Source organism: Leptonotus elevatus, chromosome 18, assembly GCF_054856555.1.
Source record: "Leptonotus elevatus isolate MCC_2025b chromosome 18, RoL_Lele_1.0, whole genome shotgun sequence".
In the NCBI taxonomy this organism is placed as follows: Eukaryota; Metazoa; Chordata; class Actinopteri; order Syngnathiformes; family Syngnathidae; genus Leptonotus; species Leptonotus elevatus.
In genome coordinates, this window is record NC_141256.1 from 13,314,995 (window position 1) to 13,337,863 (window position 22,869).

The following is a 22,869-nucleotide window of genomic DNA, read 5'->3' on the forward strand; positions in this document are numbered from 1 at the left end:
GGCTCATTTGACGAAGGAAGTTCGTTCAATTGAGATTGGGTGTCTACAGATAGCTTTCCATTATACGGCTTTTATTAATATGATGGGGTGACATCATCCTAACCCACCCGCAGATGCTGGGTCGGGGTCAGAAAAGGGCCTCTTTGTGTCAATAAAATGTTTAGTGACTGATTGATTGATTGATTAATTGATTGATTGATACACAAACACATATCAGATATATAGATATTTTTTTCAATTTACTGTACGTATTATGAGTTTGGGGTGTCTACACAGCATAATAGTAATAATGATAATAATAATAATAATAAAAATGCAAGTAATTTAAGTCATTTAATATTGCTTAGTCATAACATAATTATAACCAGTAAAATAATAATAAAAATAAATATAATAAAAATAAAAAATATATCATTTTACTGTCTTTTGTAATTTTTTTGTTTTACTTTACTTAATGAGTTGAATTCCAATGAATATTGCATTTGTGTAAAATGTGTTGCGGCCATTTTGTCACTTGCTGAAAAATGACATCACAGTTGCTCAGGTAATGACCAATCACGGCTCGGCTTCAGAAAACAGGTGAGATCTGATTGGTTGTAAACTCATTTTCCACAAAGGCAATAATAATCATAAGGGCGTGTTTAATCTATTTTTTTTTATGTTAATAAGGATACATTATGTACTTTTAACTATATTATAGACAAATGTTGCATTTTAGAGTTGTGGAGAGAGTTGGGGAATTGATTTTTCCACCATAAATGAGTGCAGTAATGGAATAACTGATAAACCTAAGCATAAAGTCACTATTAAATCGCTTTTTTATCATAAAAAGATCAACTACTTTACACGTTACATCTAATATATTATTATTACATTGCGAGCTGAATGGACCTCTGTTCTGTTGTCCCTGGATGACAGTTGTGTGTGGGTGTGTTGCCCTCTCCAGGCTTCCGTAGGATTCCTTCACTGTCGCTGTGTCAGCGGTGACAGACCAGCATCGCCGCGCACCAAACTATGGACGAGATCAACAACATTGAAGTGGTTCCTTGCACAGAGTCCGACTACCTGAAGCCGTTCCGGGTGCACTACAACCAGGTAAGCTTTCTGTCCGCGGTTGTCAAGATGCGGCTGGATGCTGCGGGTTAGCCCCCCCCCCTCTCGTCACTTTGGGAAGCTAGCACACTAGCACAACTACGCTGACCTTAAACACAATCGCTGACAGCAAACAATTATAATCACGTACTGCGTGCACTAAAACATCCGCCTCTTTTGTCCTTTACCTTGCAAGTGGACTAGAGTTCGATCATGCTTTTTGTTGTTGTGAAACCTGGCAGCTAATGTACACCTCCGGGCTAGCATGCTAACGTTAGCCTGCTGCAGATGTTACAATTGCTGGTCGAGCATGTGCTTTAAAATGATCGTAAGTGGGCGTATTTAACACAATTTGACATTCCTGGTGTCATAATTCTATGCGTAACAACCAAGATGAGACTTGTTGATGTCAAGAGCATCACAGAAAGCTGTTTGATTGGAAAGCTATCCTGTGCAACATCACATTTGATTTACTTTTAAGATGAGTAGGGCTGTCAAAAATGTCAAATAGTCTTTCACATGTCGATCCATTTCATTTAGACTGAAGTAATTCGTGTTGAATGCTCCCTCAATTTTTGTTTTGTTTATTTCTTCCTGCACGCCAATCTTCCCTTTTTTTTTGTGTGTACAAAGTAACAATTCATATAAATTGGATGGATTATTTAGTAGTTACCCCGACACGTGACACTTCACGACACTGTCTAATAAGTTTTGAGTGGTGTTTCTATGTAGATTGTACAGAATGAATTTGTATGTAAATGCTCACAACCTTGCTTATCTAGCTTATCTTATTTTGATTTAAAAAAAAAAAAAGTAAAAGAAGAGAGACTGAAATTAATTTAAAACTGAATCAGGGAAAACGTTGCAAAGTAAAATGCAACCCTTTTTTATGTCACTTTTGCATATTCCCCCTGCAACTTTTTTTTTTCAAGTTAATATAGTCGATAGGTTAAATTTGGCATGTTTTATTATGTTTGGAATTTTTTTTTAAATCCTGTAGCAAAATGTTAAAAACTTCACTTACCATATCGACTGCATTTTAGCACTTTATGTTCTTGATCTGTTGACATATCACTTGAAACAGCTCTTTTGTAGCTGTGCCCTCAAGCTCCGTTACCATGGCGCTTATGGCTATAGGCAAGTTTCTTTTCACCATTTGGGGGTTCACACCTGTGACACGGGAAGGGTGGGGGGGGGGGGGTAAGCTTATCAAGAGAACGGTGGAACAGCTAAAACGGCAGATGGGCAACAAAAGAGATGATGATGGTGACTACCTCTCTGTTCTTCCCTCTCTTTTATCCTCGTCAGCTCTTAGCCAGATCAGGATGGGCTGTTCAGGGAGTCCCCCACAAAGGCTTTTCAGGCACATGTCTTCCCTGAAAACCTTTCATGCTGCACGGCACATCTGCAACCTTGCGATCATTGAAACGCTCACACTCGGGAAAGGCGCTTCTAGTCGGAGCTTAATAAGTTGCTCAAGTCGTCATTATTGTTTATCGGTGTTTGGTTTGATAGCTATTAAAGGACGTGACTGTCCCTGTTGACTCTGGGAAAAGGACACACTCACCATTGTTGCTTCATGTGAGTGTTGAATCACAAGTTGCTACTTCATGCAAGCTAATTACCTTCATTTATTCATGATAATGATTTGAATTATTCATCCTCGGTAGCTTGCAGCCTCTTAGTCCTTCACTGAATGCACGCATTATGATCTCCAAACGCGTTGTTTCACTTGAATTGTTATTGATCAGCACAAGACAAGTCCATCTACTGGGGTATCGTTAAATATGATATTATTTGTAATAGGGCTGCTCGATTTATGAAGAAAATAGTCGTCCACGATTAATTTGGTAATAATTGAAATCACGATTAGGATGAAAAAAAAAAAAAAAGGAAGATCATTTGTTTTTTGGAGCAAGACAAGAAAATGTTTAGAATGTTTCATTGAAACACTATAATTATGCAAGTTTTTTTGGACCAAACAAGATTTTTATTAAATTAGTTTTAAAAAGTGCAACTCAAAATTAGTACTAATAAATATTTTATTTTAGTTTACGATTATGACAATTTTGTAATTGTGGAGTGTAATAATTGAAATTGTAATTGAATTTCGATTAATTGCACAGCCCTAATTTAGGTATTCTTAGAAACAATTCGTGGGGCATTCAATACAAAAATAAGTAAAGGCCGGAGTCAGTCTTGCCAACACTTTTTTTTTTATCGATAGCCTATTATCGATTATTTGTTGCAGCCCTACAGTGGAATTTAACAAATTAGGGGTGTTAGGAAAAATCAATTCGGCAATATATCGCGATATTACAGCGCGCAATTCTTGAATCGATTCAATATGCGGCCAAATCGATTTTTAAACATCAATTTTTTATGTGAATATTCAACAAAACGTCTTACTTACACATTAAGCATAGAAGAATGTTATATTAATGGAACATTAAGCCATAATATTTTATTTCAGTGCTGTTCAAACAGGAAACAGACTGCAACCTGAATTTTCATATAAATAAATACATTTTCATACAAATCTTACAGAGTACATGTACAAGTTTACTGATTAGTATTTTCTAAATTTGAGTTTAAAAAAAATTGCAATAATCAATTTATAGATTCACAATCGAATCGAATCGTGACCTATGAATCGTGATATGAATGGAATCGCCAGGTACTAAGCAATTCACACCCCTATAACAAAATGTAATGACAAAGTGGCGTAAAGCAGTGGTGCCCAACCACAGGCCCGGTACCGATCCATGGGCCATTTGGTTTAATTTAAAATATATATATATATTTTTTTGAGAGCCCTAATTCGGTTCAATTCAATGCACTCGCATCTTTAAAATAAAATAAAAAGGTTTTCCTGTTCAAAATTTTTTTTTCCTTTTTTTTTCTTTTTTTTTTACACCGCTACATGTTGTAATGACAAATGCGACCATTAGGGGCAGTCTGAAGCACTGCACTTCATAATAGCAAAATATGCACGTCAACTGCAACACAGCATCTCACGCGTAGGTGTGTGATGTGTAGGGATTTGCGTTTTTAAGGAAGCGGAAAGGGAATCTTGATAAAGTCTATAAAAAAATAACTTCTGTATAATAAATCTTGAATAGATAAATAAAAGAGACAAATTGTTTGCTCACCTTAAGATTTGATGGATTGTGACAGTTTGTTCCCTTTCCACTTCTGTTTTTTTTTTTTTTTTTTTACAAGACTTTAGAATAGAAGTCACAAAGGTACCGTAGACAGAATTGAGTGTGTTTTTAAAAATAAAAAATAAATAAAATTAATTCATGTGTATCATCTTCTGACGCTTCTGTCAATACTGCGAATACTCATCACGGGCTGTCGCAACGTGTGGTTCTTTTGTTCCTTTATCTATCGCTGATCATTAGCGGAGCAGCTGTAATGTGTATGAGAGGCCGGCCGTAGAGATCTCAACTGAAGTTAAATCCCGGAAGAAAAAAAACGGGACAGCATATGTTAGGAATCAAAGAGCGCCATTGAACTGGAGGACGAGTTGATGATTTTTTATTTTTTTTTTGTTTCACTTTCTGCAGCAGCTGCCAGCTTTTGTGGTGTTGAGTGGGAATGAGCACAGTAGGTGTATGCGCTCGCCGGTCATCGCACGTTAAGCACCTAAAAGATCAAGACGCTACGCCCCTCTCGACAATGGCTATTCAAACGGGGGAGCCTGTCATGTTTGATGGCCAAAGCCAGAGGGACCACATTCGTTTCAAGGTCCCGCCAAGCCTCCTCTGGCTTACCCGTCCGTCTCCCCCCGCGACACACTACGTCGGCTAATCACTGTGTCGTAATCCACATCGAACATGATTCTGCAGCTCTCCTGGGCCATTTGCACCTGTCCCCCCCCCCCCCCCCCCCACAGACTTTCCTCTCAGCAAGAGGGCCTAGTAATGAGGCCAAAACCACCATCTGGGAGTAGTGACAGGATACTAAGAAAGAGAATGGCTGCAAATCGATCTTATGGTATGATTGGGTCGCATTAAACTGGTTGGTGGCTTTCAAGTGCCAGTGAAAATATAAGATCTGTTACCGTTTGGTGAAACTTAAAGCTAGTTAGTGACCAAATTTTCGAAAAAAAAAAAAAAAAAAAAGGCTGAAAAGCAAATAGATAATACGTTCTTACTAGCAACTGTTTACGACAAATTTGCTTGCTTCAAAAATTCACGCCCTCCTCGGAATATATCGTCGGATTCCACATGACTTAAAAGTTTTCGCACAATTTAAAATTAAATCTCAACTTTTCCCCATTCACTTTCAATGGGTCTGACATTGAACTTTGTCAAAGTACCACTTTCCACGCCCACTTCCATACATACAATCATACATACATCATCATTAGCAGTTAGTAAAGTGCATTGTCCAGTAGGGGTGTGCCAAAAAATCGATTCTCATTTAGTACGACTCAGAATCAATTTTAAATGTCCCAAAATCAATTGTATTTTAATTATTTTACACTGTCTTCCCTTTGTTTGTGTGTGCCTTTATTGGGAGCGCTGTTCATGTTGTACCCAATGTGGCCACTTAGGGGCAGTGTGGTTCCACGTGGTCTAATACGCTGTTAAGTTGTAGCCACATTAGAGAGTAGAAGGAAAAAGTCAGGATCGAGTTATTTCAATAAAAAACAACAAAAAACAATTCCCAGCGTGGAGCCGTTCTTTTGAGTGATAAAAGTGCCACGAGTAGCGCGCTAATTAGCATTAGCGAGTCCGACTGGAGTAGATCATTACAATTCCATGCACATCTATAGATTGAAGCAAAAATCGTTCTGAATCGAAAATCGATTCTGAATCGAATCGCAGGCCCAAAAATCGGAATCCAATCGTGAGACATTCAAAGATTCCCACCCCTATTGCCCAGTAACCAGGAGGTCGCAGGTTCGATCCCACCTCCGACTTTACTTGCGAAGTAACCAACTGACGATCATATCAGGAAATGGATTCCAATTTCACTGAAATGATTTAAGCACATGCATTCAAATCTTAGCATTCAGCTTTTCAGCATTGCCACGCAATTTCTACAGAAATTGCACTTTGCCTAGTCGCTAGTCAATCTGGTGTTATGGTAAATTATTATCCATTATCCAACCATTTTTGCTGTGTTTTCGGCAGTTTTAGGAAACTGGCTAGGCCGGCGGCCACCTCGCTGGTACCAGTCCAGCATTGTGACACTGGCAAAATGGCGGCAGAAAAGCTCATCTGACTGTGAGGCCAGGAAGTCGTTCAAGTTCTGGTATCATGAAAACAAGCGATCGGATGTAGTTAGATTACTCGTACGAATCGCTATGAAAACTGTGGGATTGACATACGTGGCCCAAACGATTGGCTTGCTGACTGGACCAAAAAAAAAAAAAAGCAAGATTCCGGGACATAAGGCTCAAAAGTCGGGACTTTCTCGGTTGAATTCGGGACGTCTGATCACCCTACGTGCATGATGAAAGAACACATTCTTCTTATTTTCACTTTCTAAAATAAGTTCTGAGCTTTCCATTTGACTGCGGATGACTGAAGACAAAGAAAGACTTTGTGGCTGGCAGGTTCAGAAATGTAGGTGTTTCTGTGTGGGTGGCAAAACGTGCAGGACTCAACAGGCTTCACAAAATCTTGGCTTGTTTTGCGAGCAAGTGGGGCGCGGCGAGCTCGGCCTCAACGGGGGAATTATAGCATGTAAGACAATTGTTAGTACATGAGCAGATTGTGGCTGATTGTCCTGATTTGCCTTTTGGCTCACTTTGGCACCGTCGTCGATCAAATCCGTTTTCTCAAACTTCAGCCATATTTGCGTCGCGTTCGACACGGATAAACGTAGCCAGTCAACGGATTTGATTTCCTGACTTTGATGACTTGTGCAGTTCACGCAAACGCACGTTTACAGGCTTCCAAGACACTCTCGTCTTTTTGCGACTACTGCTTAGGCTGCAAAACTGCCCCCGCCAATTCCTCCTTGCTCGTTTGGGCTCGGCCGGGTTGCCCTGACCGCGGTTATAATCCAATGTGCTAAAATAAGACACCATTATGTCTCGTGTCGGCCTCCTCGCCGTCTGAGAGGCAGCCGCGAGCATAGACGGACGGACGCGAGCATCAAATCCGATGTTTTGATGGCATCCTGTAAGTGAAATGAAGGGAATTCCATTTTCCCGGAACCCAACCCAGCATACAAAGAAAGTAACTTTGATCGCTTTAAAAAAAATGCACTGGCTTAATCGGGATGCTAAACAAATTCCTTTGCACTTCGAGGTGATGAGAAACACGCGAGGCCGTGTTGGACACTTCCCACACACCGAACACTTGATCTCTTTTGTGCCGCTCTTTAATTGCACATGCGATGCTGTGTAATGCTGCACATCCTGTTGATGTGACAACATGACCGCAGGGCACATAAACAGCTATTTCCAACCTCTGCCATCCAAGCTGAGTGACAATGGGACGTGTTTGAACATTTAGTCATCAGGATTCCCTCCCTGAAACTTAATCCAGCTTGTAAACGCCCATCTTTTCTTTTTGCAGACAATGCTTTCAAGTCACTGACTTATTTTGCGCTACGTTCCGCACAATGCGTCCCCTATCAGTTGATGGTGACCTTCTGACATTTGTTATTTGTCCTATGTCTCCTCCTTTATAAATTTGAATAATCGCCGACACAAGATGCTTAAGGTCAATGTACGGGTCACTGGATACCGAGACAAATTTGAACCAATCATTAGGGCCCGACCGGTATGTGTTTTTTGAGGCTGATGCAGATACAGATTTTTTTATTAGCATTTAATCTGCCGATTATTTAAAAATATATATAATGCATAAAGTGTCACTTAATCACAAACTTTTGCAATTAAGATTCTCTGCTTTGAATGACAAGTCCATATTATGACCTTATCAACAAATGTCATGAAGCACACAGGGTTATTGTATAGATTTATGTGTCAATAATAAAAGCATTCTTACTTGTTTACAACTGCTGTAAAGCATTAACCTTTTCTTTTATATATATATTTTAATGTCATGTGGAAACGTGTTAAGACAACAACAAAAATACTTGGATGTTTGCATCCTTGAATTTTGAGAAACCAAAGTCTTTGAATCCTTGAATGATCAACTTTATTTTTATTTATTTATTTATTATTTTTTATTTAATTTATTTATTATTACTTATTTAATGTCTTTATTTTTTATAAAATAAAAATAAATATAAAAAAAAGAAATATCAACTTTAAATATAACTTGAAAGGACAATGACAAAATCAAACAATAAGAAAGTGAAATAAGAATAGAATGAACTAAAAAAAATAGCAGCTGAAAAAAACAGGAAGAACAAATACTGACTGTTCCTGTGCGTTTTGGCCTCTTGGAGGCAGTGTGGTGCCGTGCATCCATGATGTACACACTTAAAGCGAGTACAGAAGAAAGTCGCGATTGAACTCTCTTAAAATAACTCATTTTTCACACATTGGGAAGAATTTGTGCCTTTGCGTAGTGTTATCTCACTTGTGGGTATGTGTTCCCACAGCATTTGTGTGTGAATATTCATTATTTGAAGGAAAGACACTCCCGAAGTCGATGCTAACTTCCGGTTAGCATTTGAATGGGATCCTCCCTTCGTTTTTAACATTAGCACTAGGCTAGCGATGTTTTAAAAACGAAGCATGTGTTGTATTTTAATATACAGTGGATGTAATTCTTATCGCCGCGTGTTTAGTTTTACAGTTAACTCCAACTGCGGTGGCATTAAACAGCTTAAAGGACACTTTGGGGACAACAGAATAACCGGAATAACATACGCTTCACACTTGCTAGTTGCTAATGCTACGCAAGCAAAATGGTGCATTCAGGGTACTTTCACAGCGTCGGAAACTTGGCTTTTCTGCGATAAGGTTTTAAGGGGAACATTTGGCCCAAGTTTTGGCCGATGTTCGAAGGCCAATAATCGGCGGCTGATTAATCGGTCGGCCCCTACCAATCATTTTAAAATGTTCTTAGAATATCTGAGCCTTTCACCATTCTCTTGAATTCCAACTGTTGTTTGTTCCTTTATTGTCCCATATCAAAATGAGAATCCTATTCACTTTCAAGGATATTTGATCCAAGAGGCAAGTAGCCAGGGTTCAAGATGCATGTCACAATTTACAATTGAGCATCGGTTTAAAAAAATAATAATAATCTGATTGCTTTAGCAGTATCCCGATTGAATAAATCAAAGTGGATTTGACATCCTGACTTCAAGGACTCCTGCATCAAAGGGATCATTATAGCTGCACGTAAACTCCCCTAACCAGAGCGTTTAAACATTTTCGATATTTATTTATTTATTGCATGTACTCACGCTTTCTGTTTCCATCTGATTTCTTCACAGAATGGCACAAAAAAGTCCTGGGACTTCATGCGAACCCATGACAGGTAAACAACTTTCTAGCCTAAATCTCAATTTTGAACTCTATTGAAACGTACGTTTCAAATAAGGTTAAAAATTGAAGGTTTGAGTAGGTTTTCAAAGCTTTTGATTATGCTTCAATCAATTCCACGCCGTTCAACAACGTGATAACGAAGATAAACAAAAACATTTAGGTCAAGGTCTTTATTTGATTGAAAAATAATCTGTATGTAAAGGCCGACCATGGAACTAAACTGGAACATAATTTAACTCATTCACTGCCATTGACAGCTATAGACGTTAACAATTCATTTGAACTATTTTTATGAGTTTAACATTTTTTTCCATTTTTGTTAACAGGAGTATGAAAACCTAGAATTAATTTTTGTACATTTAGAACAGATGTAAAATTTGTGATGAATCGTGAGTTAACTCGTGAAGTCATGCAATTAATTACGATTGCAAATTTTAATCGCCTGATGCCCCTAACTTTTAATATTTTCTTTAAAAAACATTTATTTTATATATATTTTTTAATAGTTTTTTTTAAAGAAAATAAACTCACGATTAATCACAAATTTTATATCTGTTCTAATACCCCCCAAAAAAATATTTTTAATGTTTTCATACTCTTGTTAACAAAAAAGTGGGAAAAAAATGTTAAACTAATAGAAATAGTTCAAATGAATTTTTGACGTCTATAGCCGTCAATGGCAGTGAATGAGTTAAAGTAATCATAAGTTTTTTTTCCCTTTTTATTTTTATTTTTATTTTTTACTCTTCATAGAGAAAGGTAGATAAAATGTTACTTTTAAAAGCTACCTGTGCCAAATGATTTTTGTGTGTGTTTGTGTGGCAATGTGAGTCTTGTCAATGGTTATAAATGTCTAAACTTCACAGGGTGCCCTGTAAGCGAAATGTCACACTTTTGTGTCAAAACCCCGCTTACTACTCAGTTTTGCCAGGGGTACACTAATACTGACGGCTGCGTCTCAGGTCATTTAAGCCTCCTTTCCTCTACTATTGACCCCAAACAGAGGTCCAAATGAAAAATAGTCCCACTGAGACAAAGGCAATCTCAAACCTGTATCTAAAAGAAGAAATAGCCAACTCGTCTCAAGGCTGCCAAAATATTATTCCGCGTTTTGACATGTAATGAATGGACCAAAATTTGTTTTGCATTTCTGTTTAAGTGGGCTTTGCAGTTTCCCCTCTGTCGTTATGTCTACGCTTTAGACGTCTAAGAAAATAATGGGCAAGACAGTTGTAGGTAGTGAATAATTAGTTTATCAATGGTATAATTGATCAATTTCTTGTAGGGCTATCACTATCTAACAAGAGTATGAAAACCTAGATTTTTATTTATTTATTGTACATTTAGAACAGATATAAAATATGTGATTAATCGTGAGTTAACTAGTGAAGTCATGCGATTAATTACAATAAAAAATAATAACCGTCAATGGCAGTAAATGAGTTAATCTATCGATTATTCAGTCGATTAATCGACTAATCTGATTTATTTTAATCTGGCATTTTTCCCCGATTACTGTTTGGAAAACAATGACCAAACTGGTGACGTTTTTTTTTAATTACTCTATGAATACGAAGTACAAAATAAACACCAATCACATCACATCATTAGACTCCACAATTACAAAATCGGCATAATTGTAAACAAAAAATACAAGATTATTAATACAAATTTTGAGTTGTTTCAATGTATTTATTTTTACCTTTTTTTTAATTTTAAAATGACTAATTTAATCAATCTTGTTTGGTCTAAAAGGAACTTGCATATTTGTTTGAAATAAATTTGTTTGTCTTAATAATTTTTACATGTTTAAGCATTTTCTTGTTTTGTACCAAAAAACATATGATTGTCCTAATCGTGATTTTATTTCAATTATTACCAAATTAATCATGAATAATATTTTCTTCATAATCGTCGTACCTAAGATAATATCCAGAATGGAAATGCATGTTGATCTAAAAAATAATAATAATAATAGGACCTTGCACTTTTGCAAATTTCTTTAAATCGACTTCATGATCTTTTGCTAGGACAGTGACACTTCCCCCAATCCCAAAGTGCTCACTCAGGACCGATACGATCACATTTTCGACCACGTGTGACCGATTACTTTTAGCAGCAAACACGAACGTGAGAAGAGCGAGGAAGCGGCTGGCTGCTCAAGGACGACGAACCGGGTCAAATCAACCAAATATTTCACTTTAAGCTCTCTTCACTTGTGTGACGCTAAATGACGGAAATAATACTTTTGTCATGAAAACTGTCGCAAAATAGCAGCATTTGTTGACTGGAGTAAAGCTTGTGCTTTGAGACCATTTTAGGGAAAAGGAAAAACAGCCACCTTAATTACCGTGACTGCAATGACCACAGAATGTTCTGAGGGACGCTATGATAAACATGCACCAGTGCCACAAAAACATGAGCGCACTTGGTGGCTAGACTGCCATTGTGTTGTTATTTTGACACCTTTGTGTTAGCGGTGGCAGACTGGCGCTTTCCAAGAAACCAGATGTGAAAACCCCCCCCAAAAAAAATCTGTCGTGCGAAACCGCAACTTGAAATTGCGTGGGAATGCTGAAAGCCGAACGCTAAGCCGAATGCTTATGCTAAGTAAATGGAAAGATAAATTATGTGGAAATTGCAAAGTATTAATTGTGAATAAAAAAGAACACTTGAAGCCGGGAGGTGTGAATTTTGGAAACAAGTTGAAATTTGTATGGAAAAGTGTTGTTTGAAAGTGCCCTCCATTCCTTTAGATGGAAAAGTGGAACGAAGGATATCCAATAGGAACATGCATCAAATAAATCACGCAATAGCGCCACCTAGGCACGCAGTACCCTTCATTCATTTATATGGAAAAGTGGAACTATTATAGGGGTGTTAGAAAAAATCGATTCGGCAATATATCGCGATATTTTACGGTGTAAATCGGATGTATTATGTGGGAGTTATTGCATGGCAAAAAAAAAAGTGAAAATAAAATGCTATAATACGTAAGAAGTTCGTTCAGAGAATCTCAATAACAATAACATTGCGCCAGTCATGATATCAACTCTCAACGTTTCTCTCATTTTGCATGGGAAGAAATCACATACAGGAGCTGCTTTGCTACTTAACACCATGATGTCCTACTGTGGAGTTTAAAGCCCTCTTGAGAAAGTAGCGCGTTTAACGATGCATGGGAAGTCCCAAGCGCCGTGGTATAACCATTAGAGCATTTTGTCAGTGGAAAGCAGCACAGAAGAGTTGTAAATGGCGTGGAACACTTCGAAAAGACCCGGAGCCGTCTCAAGGGACTGCTTCCATGCCTCGGGCCTGCATGTCCCACTTTTTTTTTTTTTTTTTTTTTTTGCCTCAATCTGTTGCTGCATAATTGTACCTTTACACCAGCTCTGTGAGCGTTTGCGATCGTTTTAATTGCTTGAATGTTTGTGAGGCCAGATGTGATGGTGAAGATGGTGATATCTGTATCGTCTTTTTATTTAAATTTTTTATAAACCTTACGGCCGGTAATAGATTAATTTAAAACTTCGCTTTCCAAATACTATATATTTAAGATTTTTGATTTTTTTTTTTTATTAAAAAAAACTATATATATATATATATATATATTTTTTTTATTATTATTATTATTTTTTTAAATAATTTAGGGAGGGCTTAAGAACATTTTAGGTAGGTTTGAACCCGTAACATAAATCTACCGACGCCATTGCCAGCTTGATTTCCATTTGTGCAGTTCTGTTTTTTTTTTAGTGGTTTAATTTTCATACGGCATGTTTTGGCCATTCTTTGTTTAAAATCCATGCTAATTGTCAGATGAAGGGGGATGTAATATGCTTGTGAATCGAGTCAATAGTGGAGGAACTCAATGTGTGCGTGCATTAGCAAGTAAGTGCCTCAATATTAACTCATTCACTGCCATTGACGGCTATAGACGTCGAAAATTCATTTGGACTATTTCTATTAGTTTAACATTTATTCCTCACTTTTGTTAACAAGAGTTTTTTTTTTATTGTATTAGAACAGATACAATTTGTGACGTCATGCGATAAAAAAAAATCTTAAAAATAAAATATGTATATATTTAAATAAATAAAATAAAATATTAATAATTAGAGGCATCAGGCGATTAAAATTTGTAAAAATGTGCCATCTTGCTGTTTTTTTCATAAGGTAGTTTGGGATTATGTTTTGGGTCTCTTATCTTATTGTAGAATAAATTCCTTTTTTTTTTTTTACTGAAAAAATTAAGATGTAAAACTTTTGATGGTGAATGTATTCAGAAATGTAAATATCTTGTAACTACTCGTCTATTGCATTTATTAGTTCTTCAAATGTTGTATTGGTTAACAAACAATCATAAACAGCATGTTTTTTTGGGCGATGGATCCATTTATTGTGTAACATGCATTAGTTATCTCGTGTGAATTGTGGGCAGTTTAGGTCGTCGTTAAGTAAGTGTCATCAATGCAGATATTGAGAGGATGTTGACATTAGGCTTTCATTGCAAGCAGTGTTACTGAACATATATTAGAAAAGTGAATTATCTTCATCCTGAATTGATGGAAGCTATTGAAAAAGCTCCCCAAATGGAGTTGCTTCTAAGCAAGTTGCGTAAGGTCCGTTCATCATGGGAAGGGCCGGGAATCGTTTCCTCCCGCCTCGGACACATCCGCTTTCCCAACAAAGGCTTGCAGGCTCCCCTGTAATGTATTTGCAACACCTCTCCACATCCAAGTCTGCACATATATATATATATATACTTTATTTTTTATTTGTTACATGTATTTGTCTAAAAGCTTTGTATTTGCCCATTTCTCCTCAGTGTGTCCGTGCTGATATTCAACACCACCTCCCACTGTTTTGTTCTCGTCAAGCAGTTCCGTCCAGGTATGTTTTATTATCTGCCCACCAGCTTTTTGTAATGTACCCTGGGGGGGGGTGTGGCTTATTTCTCATTTCTACATTTCACTACCAAATCAGGATGTCGCACACATTTGCCTCAGTATGGTTGAGAAGGAAAATGCAAAACTACTTATATATGCCGACGGAGCTAACCTAAGACACAATGAATGTGCTATCATTTATAAGTTCTCAATTATTGCCGAAGCTTGAAGCCCTAAAAAAAAAAAACATATTGGTCTATCTCTATTACTACTTATCTTGATGATTAACTCATTCACTGGCAGCCATTTTCACTGAAGCAACCCCCTTCGCTCCTGGCGGTTTTACTGGATTTTGCAAGGCCCACAGAATATTGTGTTCTATTGCTATAAAAACATGGAACCTACCATAAGAAAGATTAGAGTCTCTTCTTTCATCAGGAAGAAAAAAATGTATATTTCTATCTGTTTGCAGCAATTAGCATTAGAATATAGCTAAGTTTCATCCATATTCACATTCCTGGTGAAAATACTGGGGAAAAGAGCTTGTTACAAAATGGCTGGTCTCTTATACTCTGCTCCCACCTGCTGGCCATTTTTTTTGGAATAACTACCATTGCTTTAAGCGACCTCTTCATGTCAGCTGTATCAAAGCCTTCTGTATGCTCTAGCATAAAAAACGTATTAATACGTTTTTGGGGAGCGGAAGACCAAATATTAAAAAACGTATTTATATGTTTTGGGGTTTGAATGAGTTAAGTGAGAAATAAACATGCAAACTAATATTAATTCCGATCCTCCAGCTGTATACATGTGTGAGTGGGAAAGGACCAAGACGCAGCAGCCATGTCAGGCCACTGAAAAAACCGAGGAGGGGGCCACCGAAGCAGTCGCCTCAGGCTCCGAGAGTCAGGAAGGCCAGGCGGACACGGAGGCGGGGAGCGCATCCGCGTGGCCTCCAGCGGCCACCGGCATCACATACGAGCTGTGCGCCGGGCTGGTGGACAAACCCAACCTCTCCTTGGAAGAGATCGCCAGACAGGAAGTGCTGGAGGAGTGTGGCTACGATGTGCCAGTTTCCAAACTCAAGCGAATTACTTCTTACAGGTGAGTGAGCAGTATGAGCGTTCGTTCACCATTTATGATGGATAAAGGCAAAATATTCTTCTGCAGAGGTGGCAAATCCAGATCCAGAAAGTAAAAACCCTGCCACAGTTTGGCTTTAACCCCTGATGCTACCTAGCTAGCTAGCACCCTAGCAGGTAAACGAGCACCATGGGAGCTTGCTAGAGAGCTAGCTTGCTAGCTAGCACCTGAAAGTAAAAACCATGCCACAGTTTGGCTTTGACCCCTGATGCTAGCTAGCTAGCTCCCTAGCAGGTACACGAACACAATGGGAGCTAGCTAGAGAGTTAGCTAGCTAGCACCTGAAAGCAAAAACCATGCCACAGTTTGGCTTTAACCCCTGATGCTAGCTAGCTAGCTCCCTAGCAGGTACACGAGCACAATGGGAGCTAGCTAGAGAGTTAGCTAGCTAGCACCTGAAAGCAAAAACCATGCTACAGTTTGGCTTTAGCCCCTCATGATAATTAGCTAGCTAGCTAGCACTTGAAAGTAAAAAAAAAACTGCCACAGTTTGGCTCTAGCCCATGACCAGGTAAACAAGGACCATGGGAGCTATCTAGCTAGCTGCCTAGCTAGCTTCCAACTCTAACCCTAGCTGGCTAGCACCTGGGGCTAAAGCCAAACTGTGGCAGCAGGGTTTTTACTTTCTGGACTAGCGTAAGGTGAGCCATCCATCTTTAAACATTATTCGAAAGCTGCAGTCAGGCCACAGCAGCAAAAAAAAAAAAAAAAAAAAAGCAAAAACAATCCCACATCAGGCAGCCGCACCTGCGCAGCCGTGACGGACGGCTCTCATAACTGTTCTTTTGATTTGACTCCGGCGCCTCCTCCAGCTTTGTTGGTGTAGTCTATGGTCGATATTTAATAGATGGGTATCAGCTTCACCCTCATGACCCTGATGAGGGTGCTGTCGACGGAAGTGCACTGTGCGGTAAAGCTGAATGCTCAGGTCACAGTATGCTGTGATGCACTGGGATGATTTAGGGTGCTGGGTAAAAATGGGCTTTGTTGCGCTTTATAAATAGTGAAAGAGTCACATGACATATCTCACACTGGGCAGGATGTTATTTGGGGTAGCAACTGTTACATGGTATCTGATGCATCAGATATTTACATTGATGTCTAGTCTGTACTTTTAACAATGCTCGGTTTTTGTTGATTTTTTGCAGGTTGGTACCTGCATTAAGGCCAATTATTCATGTAGATACTGTGTTCAAATTAGTGCTGTCACTATTGAATATTTTTAGCATCAGATTCATTTTAATTTCGCATTAAAGTGTATAACAAAAGCATTTCCCCCCCCCCTTAATTACCTTATTTTGATTTTGATTATTTTGTTTATTAACCAGTGATTGGTGATTATTTCATACTTCATATTCGTATATAGTGATTAAAAAAGAGGAGGATTGATGTTGTCAAAAGTAAAAAGAGATATTTGCAAATGTCTTCTTTTTTTTTAATTAAACACAGAAAATAATTTGTGAAAGACTACAGAAATCAATAAACAATTATTGTTGATATGCGGAAATCAGAGGATTTGGGCAATTTTAAATTAAAATATGACTCCAAACGATTACTCCATTATTAAAAGAGTTGTTAATTAATTTGATAATCGATTACTTGTCGATGAATCGATTAATTTTGACAGCTCTCGTTCAAATGGGAAGTTTCACTTTATATTGCACTAGTGAATAAATGCATAAAATACAAATTTAGATTAGAATATTTTTAGAATTGATTAATCGATCGATTATTCAATCGATTAGTCGACTTATCGGATTAATTTTAATTTTGCATTAAAGTGTATTACAAAAGCATTTTTTCCCTGATTACTGTTTACTAATTTATTTTTATTTTTATTATGACTATTATACTTATTATCATTAAAAAAAAAAATCTTTATTATTTATTAATGATTGGTGGACTAAGTCACTGATTCGGTCATTGTTTTCCAAAGTAAAAACAGATGTATGCAAATGTATTATTGTTGATAAATGTCATACTAATTTAGATTGTGAGTGAGTGCAGGGCGCCATTTTGGTTGCAGCACACGTTCATTGTGCCCCGTTTTTGTCCCCAGGTCCGGCGTGGGAGTGACGGGCTCCAAGCAGACCATGTTTTATGCCGAGGTATCTGACGACAATTGCGTGAGTGCAGGTGGAGGTGAGCCGCGGGAGGGCGAGCTCATTGAGGTGGTCAAAGTACCGTTGCACGAAGCCATGACCTTTGCCTACAACGAGCGCATTCCCAAAACCATGGGCGTGATATTTAGCTTCATATGGTTCCATAACAATATGTCTCCCAAGTACAAGATCTCCACCAATGTGTAACCACTCTCATGTCAAACACTGGCCCAGCACAGCTTCTCACCTCCTCATGCCATCACTTTTTTCTTTTTCTTTTTTGACATCTGGCAATGTGTATTTTGACATTTTGCCTTCTTGAACTTTTATGTGATGTCCATACTTTTCCTCAAAGCAAACTGCCTCAGCAGGCTCTCTTGGACTTATCGACCAGTTTTGGTTTGTTTTTTCGATGTATGGCACCGTTGATCCAAAATGGCCGCATATCACTGATTTTATATGTCTGCCCCAGAGAGCCATAATTCATTCATAAATGCATTTGCTGATCTCCTTTTTATGCTGTCAAGAGTTTCTGCTGAGCAACCTCGTGCACCTGCTTGATTTGAATCTTCATTAGAAAGCAAGACGTGTGTCCCTTGGAACCAATTATTACTCAAGATGGAGTCAAAAACATTCCTTTATCCTGTGATCCAGTAATGCAAAAACAGCTCATCGTGGTCACTGTTGCGCCATGTTGTTAGCAAAGCCTCAAATCATTTCTTATTTCCTGACAACAAAAAGCATGCCCAACCAAACAATCAACCCAGAAGACATTTGCTGACAAAATGGCTGAAACAAAAAAACCTTTAATCAGTTTTTGGTTTTAGCATATTGTTGCTCAGCACCGTTAGTTAAAAAAAAAGAAAAAAATACGTGTTTGTATACAAGCCACCTATCGAGTGTGAAATTATACAACCAAGCAACGAGGCATGGGCCAATATGTTAACCCTAAGCAAAAATATAACAGTATTAAAAGTACAATTCTCAAAAGACTTTAAAAAAAACATTTGGGTAAATAAAAACAGTGTTTTTTGTGTGTGTGTTTTTATTTTTTTAAACAACGAACACAATCTTTTTCTTTCTTTTTTTTTTAAACAGAGTATGTCAACTGTCAAACCAGAGGTGGCAAATCCAGGTCCGGAAAGTAAAAACCCTGCCACGGTTTGGCTTTAGCCCCTGAAGCTAGCTAGCTAGCTAGATCCCGAGCACCATGGGAGCTAGCTATCTAGCAGCTGAAAGTAAAAACCATGCCACAGTTTGGCTTTAACCCCTGATGCTACTTTGCAGGTAAACAAGCACAATGGGAGCTAGCTAGAGAGGTAGCTATCTAGCACCTGAAAATAAAATCCTTGCCACAGTTTGGCTTTAACCCCTGATGCTAGCTAGCTAGCTAGCACCCTAGCAGGTAAACGAGCACCATGGGAGCTAGCTAGGTAGCTAACTAGCTAGCAGCTGAAAGTAAAAACCCTGCCACCGTTTGGCTTTAACTCCTGATGCGACCTAGCTAGCCAGCGACCTAGCAGGTAAACGAGCACCGTGGGAGCGAGCTAGCTAGCTAGCACCTGGGGCTAAAGTCAAACTGTGGCAGGGTTTTTACTTTCTGGACTTGGATTTGCCACCTCTACAAACTATCAAGTGAAATATAATGAATTCAATTTGGCACGTTCACACATAAACAATATTATTCTTCAAGAATCAAAGCAGCGGTTTGCTAAAAGCTCAGGTCCAAATATGAAAATGCTTATTCCTTTTCAGGGAGAATTTGTGTGATGATGACCAGCATTTAACGTCACATTTCCAATGTACTTGCAGCAAAGTTTCAATTTTGTCACTATCTGTGAAAAAGGGCTGGTACCACATTTGGGGAGGATTTGTCACTACAAGAAAACCTCATGAATTCATTTTTATAATCAGATCATAAATTGTTGACTGCTGATTGATCTGAGTGACTGTACGTTGGGAAAACTGTGCAAACATGTCGGAGTTAACTTTGGAAATGCTATACAGTGTAAAAGTGAGAATTGTTTTTAGGACACAACTGTGACGGATCTCTTTTTAGCGCAAAACAACTGAAGACAATCAGAATTTAAAGCGATGAGGTCATTTCCTGTATTCAAATAATCAAAAAAAATCAGAGAAGAATAAGCAATAGTGTTGTTTCAGGTGTACCCGTGCACCAATATTTCCGATAGCCATACCTTGACGCAGGGTTGAACATTCAGATTTAGTTTGATGGCTACTGAGAAGACTCAAGCAATCACATTCTTTTTGTGCCCCCCCCCCCAAAAAAAAACCAGATCTTAAATCTTTCAGTACACTGAAGACGTGCAACTCTAAATTCAAACTTGCCGGTAAGTTCCATGCGTGGTGAGTGCAGCCGTGTCAAATCCCGAAAGGTATTCGGAAGAGAGCGTGCCGTCCAATCAGATTGCTCTGATGTCATCGTTATGCTTCTCACAGCCCTCTAGGGGGCGCATGCACTTGGTATCCCGGTAGCTGTGGTTTGTTTTGATGGATTCATTAGCATAATAGCGCTCAAATAATGTTTTTCTTTGGCACTTGTTTTGGTTGGTTTTATCGATGATGAACAATTATTATTATTATTATTTTATAAAGCCGCGCTTCCTGAAGGAGCTTTTGGTGTCTCTTGAGCTTGTTCTTTTACGATGTGGTGACCCAATCTTCGCTGCTGCTAAATAGGCACGGACCGATACTATATTCTGATCTTTATCAAGGTATTCAAATTACAGCTTTAAAATGATCCTTTTTTTAAATATTTGGGTAAATAAAAACTGCATTTTTTTTTAAACAAAATGTATTTAATAATTAGTACAGAAGAAACATATATTATGTTAAATTCATAAATAAATGTTAACATTCTTCTTCGGTGAGCTATTTTTCAAACAGACGCGTGGGCTACTCATGTTGTCCTTGGGTCTTCCTAGTGCCTGCTGGCACCACTTAAACACATAGGTAAAATTGTTGGTACCCGTTCACTTGAAACAAAACGTATGTAACAATATTATTATTATTTTTATTGTAAACTAATTTTTTTCATTAACAGAGGGGTATCAACATTTTTGTCCACGTATGTATATATTTTTTTGTTAGGACAACGCACAGAACAAATAGGCATCCGTGTTTGCGGTGTCTCAATGACGTCGTTGATCAGAGGATGTCAACTGTCAAATCAAAAGTGGCAAATCCAGGTCCAGAAAGTAAAAGCCCTGCTACAGTTTGGCTTTAGCCCCTGATACTAGCTAGCTATCGCCCTCGCAGGTAAACGAACAACATGGGAGCCTGCCAATAAAACCCTAAAAACCCTGCCACAGTTTGGCTTTAGTCCCTGATGCTAGCTAGCCACCTAGCTAGTTCCCTAGCAGGTAAACGAGCACCATGGGAGCTAGCTTAGAAGCTAGCTAGCTAGCACCTGAAAGTAAAAAGCCGTCCACAGTTTGGCTTTAGCCTCTGATGCTAGCTAGCTCCCTAGCAGTTAAACGAGCACCATGGGAGCTAGCTAGCTAGCACCTGAAAGTAAAAACCCTGCCACAGTTTGGCTTTACCCCCTGATGCTACTTTGCAGGTAAACGAGCATCATGGGAGCTAGCTAGGTAGCTAACTAGCTAGCACCTGAAAGTAAAAACCCTGCCACAGTTTAGCTTTAACCCCTGATGCTAGTTACCTAGCTCTCTAGCAGGTAAACGAGCACCGTGGGAGCTAGCTAGGGAGTTAGCTAGCTAGCACCTGAAAGTAAAAACCTTGCCGCATTTTGGCTTTGACCCCTGATGCTACCTAGCTAGTAGCGCCCTAGCAGGTAATCGAGCACCATGGGAGCTAGCTAGCTAACTAGCTAACACCTGGGGCTGAAGTCAAAACTGTGGCAGGGTTTTTACTTTCTGGACTTGGATTTGCCCCACCTCTGCTAACTATCAAGTGTAATATAATGAAATCAATTTGGCACGTTGAGGTATCATTCGCAAATGTTGTCGCAATCTCAATTTGTGAAAATAGCGGTATCGGTGAGTCGCACCGGCGAAGATTGGCTAACCACATGTACTGGTGTCGGGTTATTAATTTTAATCGATAAATCAGTAGAACGAATGGAAAAGTAGGATCGGGTTGACATATTCAGTCAAATTGCTTCCGATTGGCTATCAAATGTGATCTGAATTGAATTAAAGATCAATCCGTTTTCGATGTGCCTGTAAGATGTAGTTTTGTTCTGCCTTTTCAAAGACGTCTGTTTTCCCCCTTATCTCCCCCCCCCCCCCCAAGAAAGCTGTATGATCCTACGTGTGACCTGAACATAAAGTTAATATCTCGCATATTTTTCATATGCAGAAACATTTCATTGTGAACTTTTTTGCAAGCCATTTTGTGACTTTTCCCTCTGAAAGCCATACACTCCCTCTCTTAACGCGAAACGATAACTGAGGTAGACGCTCGTGTCATTCGTGGTCGCACCTTCTACCTCCGTCACTCAGGCACGCGACACGACTATTTTGTGCCTGTTTGCTGTCTACGAGGCGCTGACATATCCAACTCGGCATCGCGTCAGAAAATTTCCCAAACTTATCGCATTGGAGAATAAATCGTTTCCGTGTTTAATGTCCCCCAAGACTATGCTGTAGTTGCTTCTTTAACTTTGACTGATTTATTTTGTGTTTTTGTTTTTGTTTTTTTAATAAGGTGCTATGTTCAGCAACTGATAATTAATCGGTCTCACGTTTTCACGAGATAGCACAGCTAAATGTATTGATTTATTTTTAGCAAGACTCGTAGCTGGTTTTAATCCGCTATAAAACGTTTCATAGTGCAAGCTTATGTTATTACCAGAAATGCAAAATATTTTTTTTAATCACAAGGTCGACATAAAAAAAAAAAATGTTTTTGTGTTTCTTTCCTGGTGTTCCAGATTGAGTTCTTTTTTTTCTTTTTTTTTAAATAAGTATTTTCTCAAAAACAGGCATACGTACGTGATTTACACTTTATTAAGAGTGTTTGATCTTTGTGGATGTTGTTTTTCTGTAATGTTCCAAATCTGTTCAATTAATTACTTAAATGTTAATGTATTATACTTTTAAAACATGAGATTCTTGGTACCATCAAAATGGTGTATATTTCAATATGATACTTTGCATGTGCACTAACTGTGATGGATTAAACTGCATTAAGTTTAAATAAAATGGGTTGGATGCCCCAAAAATAATTTGGA

At 38.4% G+C, this 22,869-nt stretch overlaps 1 protein-coding gene across 1 annotated transcript; it reads left to right on the forward strand.

Moving 5' to 3' along the window:
- Nucleotides 1-936: 936 nt before the first annotated feature.
- On the forward strand, nucleotides 937-22,869 carry nudt14 (nudix (nucleoside diphosphate linked moiety X)-type motif 14). The gene is made up of 5 exons (XM_086061655.1): nucleotides 937-1,095; nucleotides 9,472-9,515; nucleotides 14,349-14,413; nucleotides 15,210-15,513; nucleotides 17,612-22,869. The coding sequence occupies exons 1-5, from the start codon at nucleotides 1,015-1,017 to the stop codon at nucleotides 17,859-17,861; spliced, it is 744 nt and encodes a 247-aa protein (XP_085917781.1). The 5' UTR covers nucleotides 937-1,014; the 3' UTR covers nucleotides 17,862-22,869.

Excerpts from the sequence above, each read along its gene's own strand:
- nudt14 (XM_086061655.1), top strand. The coding sequence starts at position 1,015 with ATGGACGAGATCAACAACATTGAAGTGGTTCCTTGCACAGAGTCCGAC. Across the intron at positions 1,096-9,471 it reads TCCGGGTGCACTACAACCAG|AATGGCACAAAAAAGTCCTG; the intron begins GTAAGCTTTCTG and ends ATTTCTTCACAG. Across the intron at positions 15,514-17,611 it reads AAGCGAATTACTTCTTACAG|GTCCGGCGTGGGAGTGACGG; the intron begins GTGAGTGAGCAG and ends TTTTGTCCCCAG.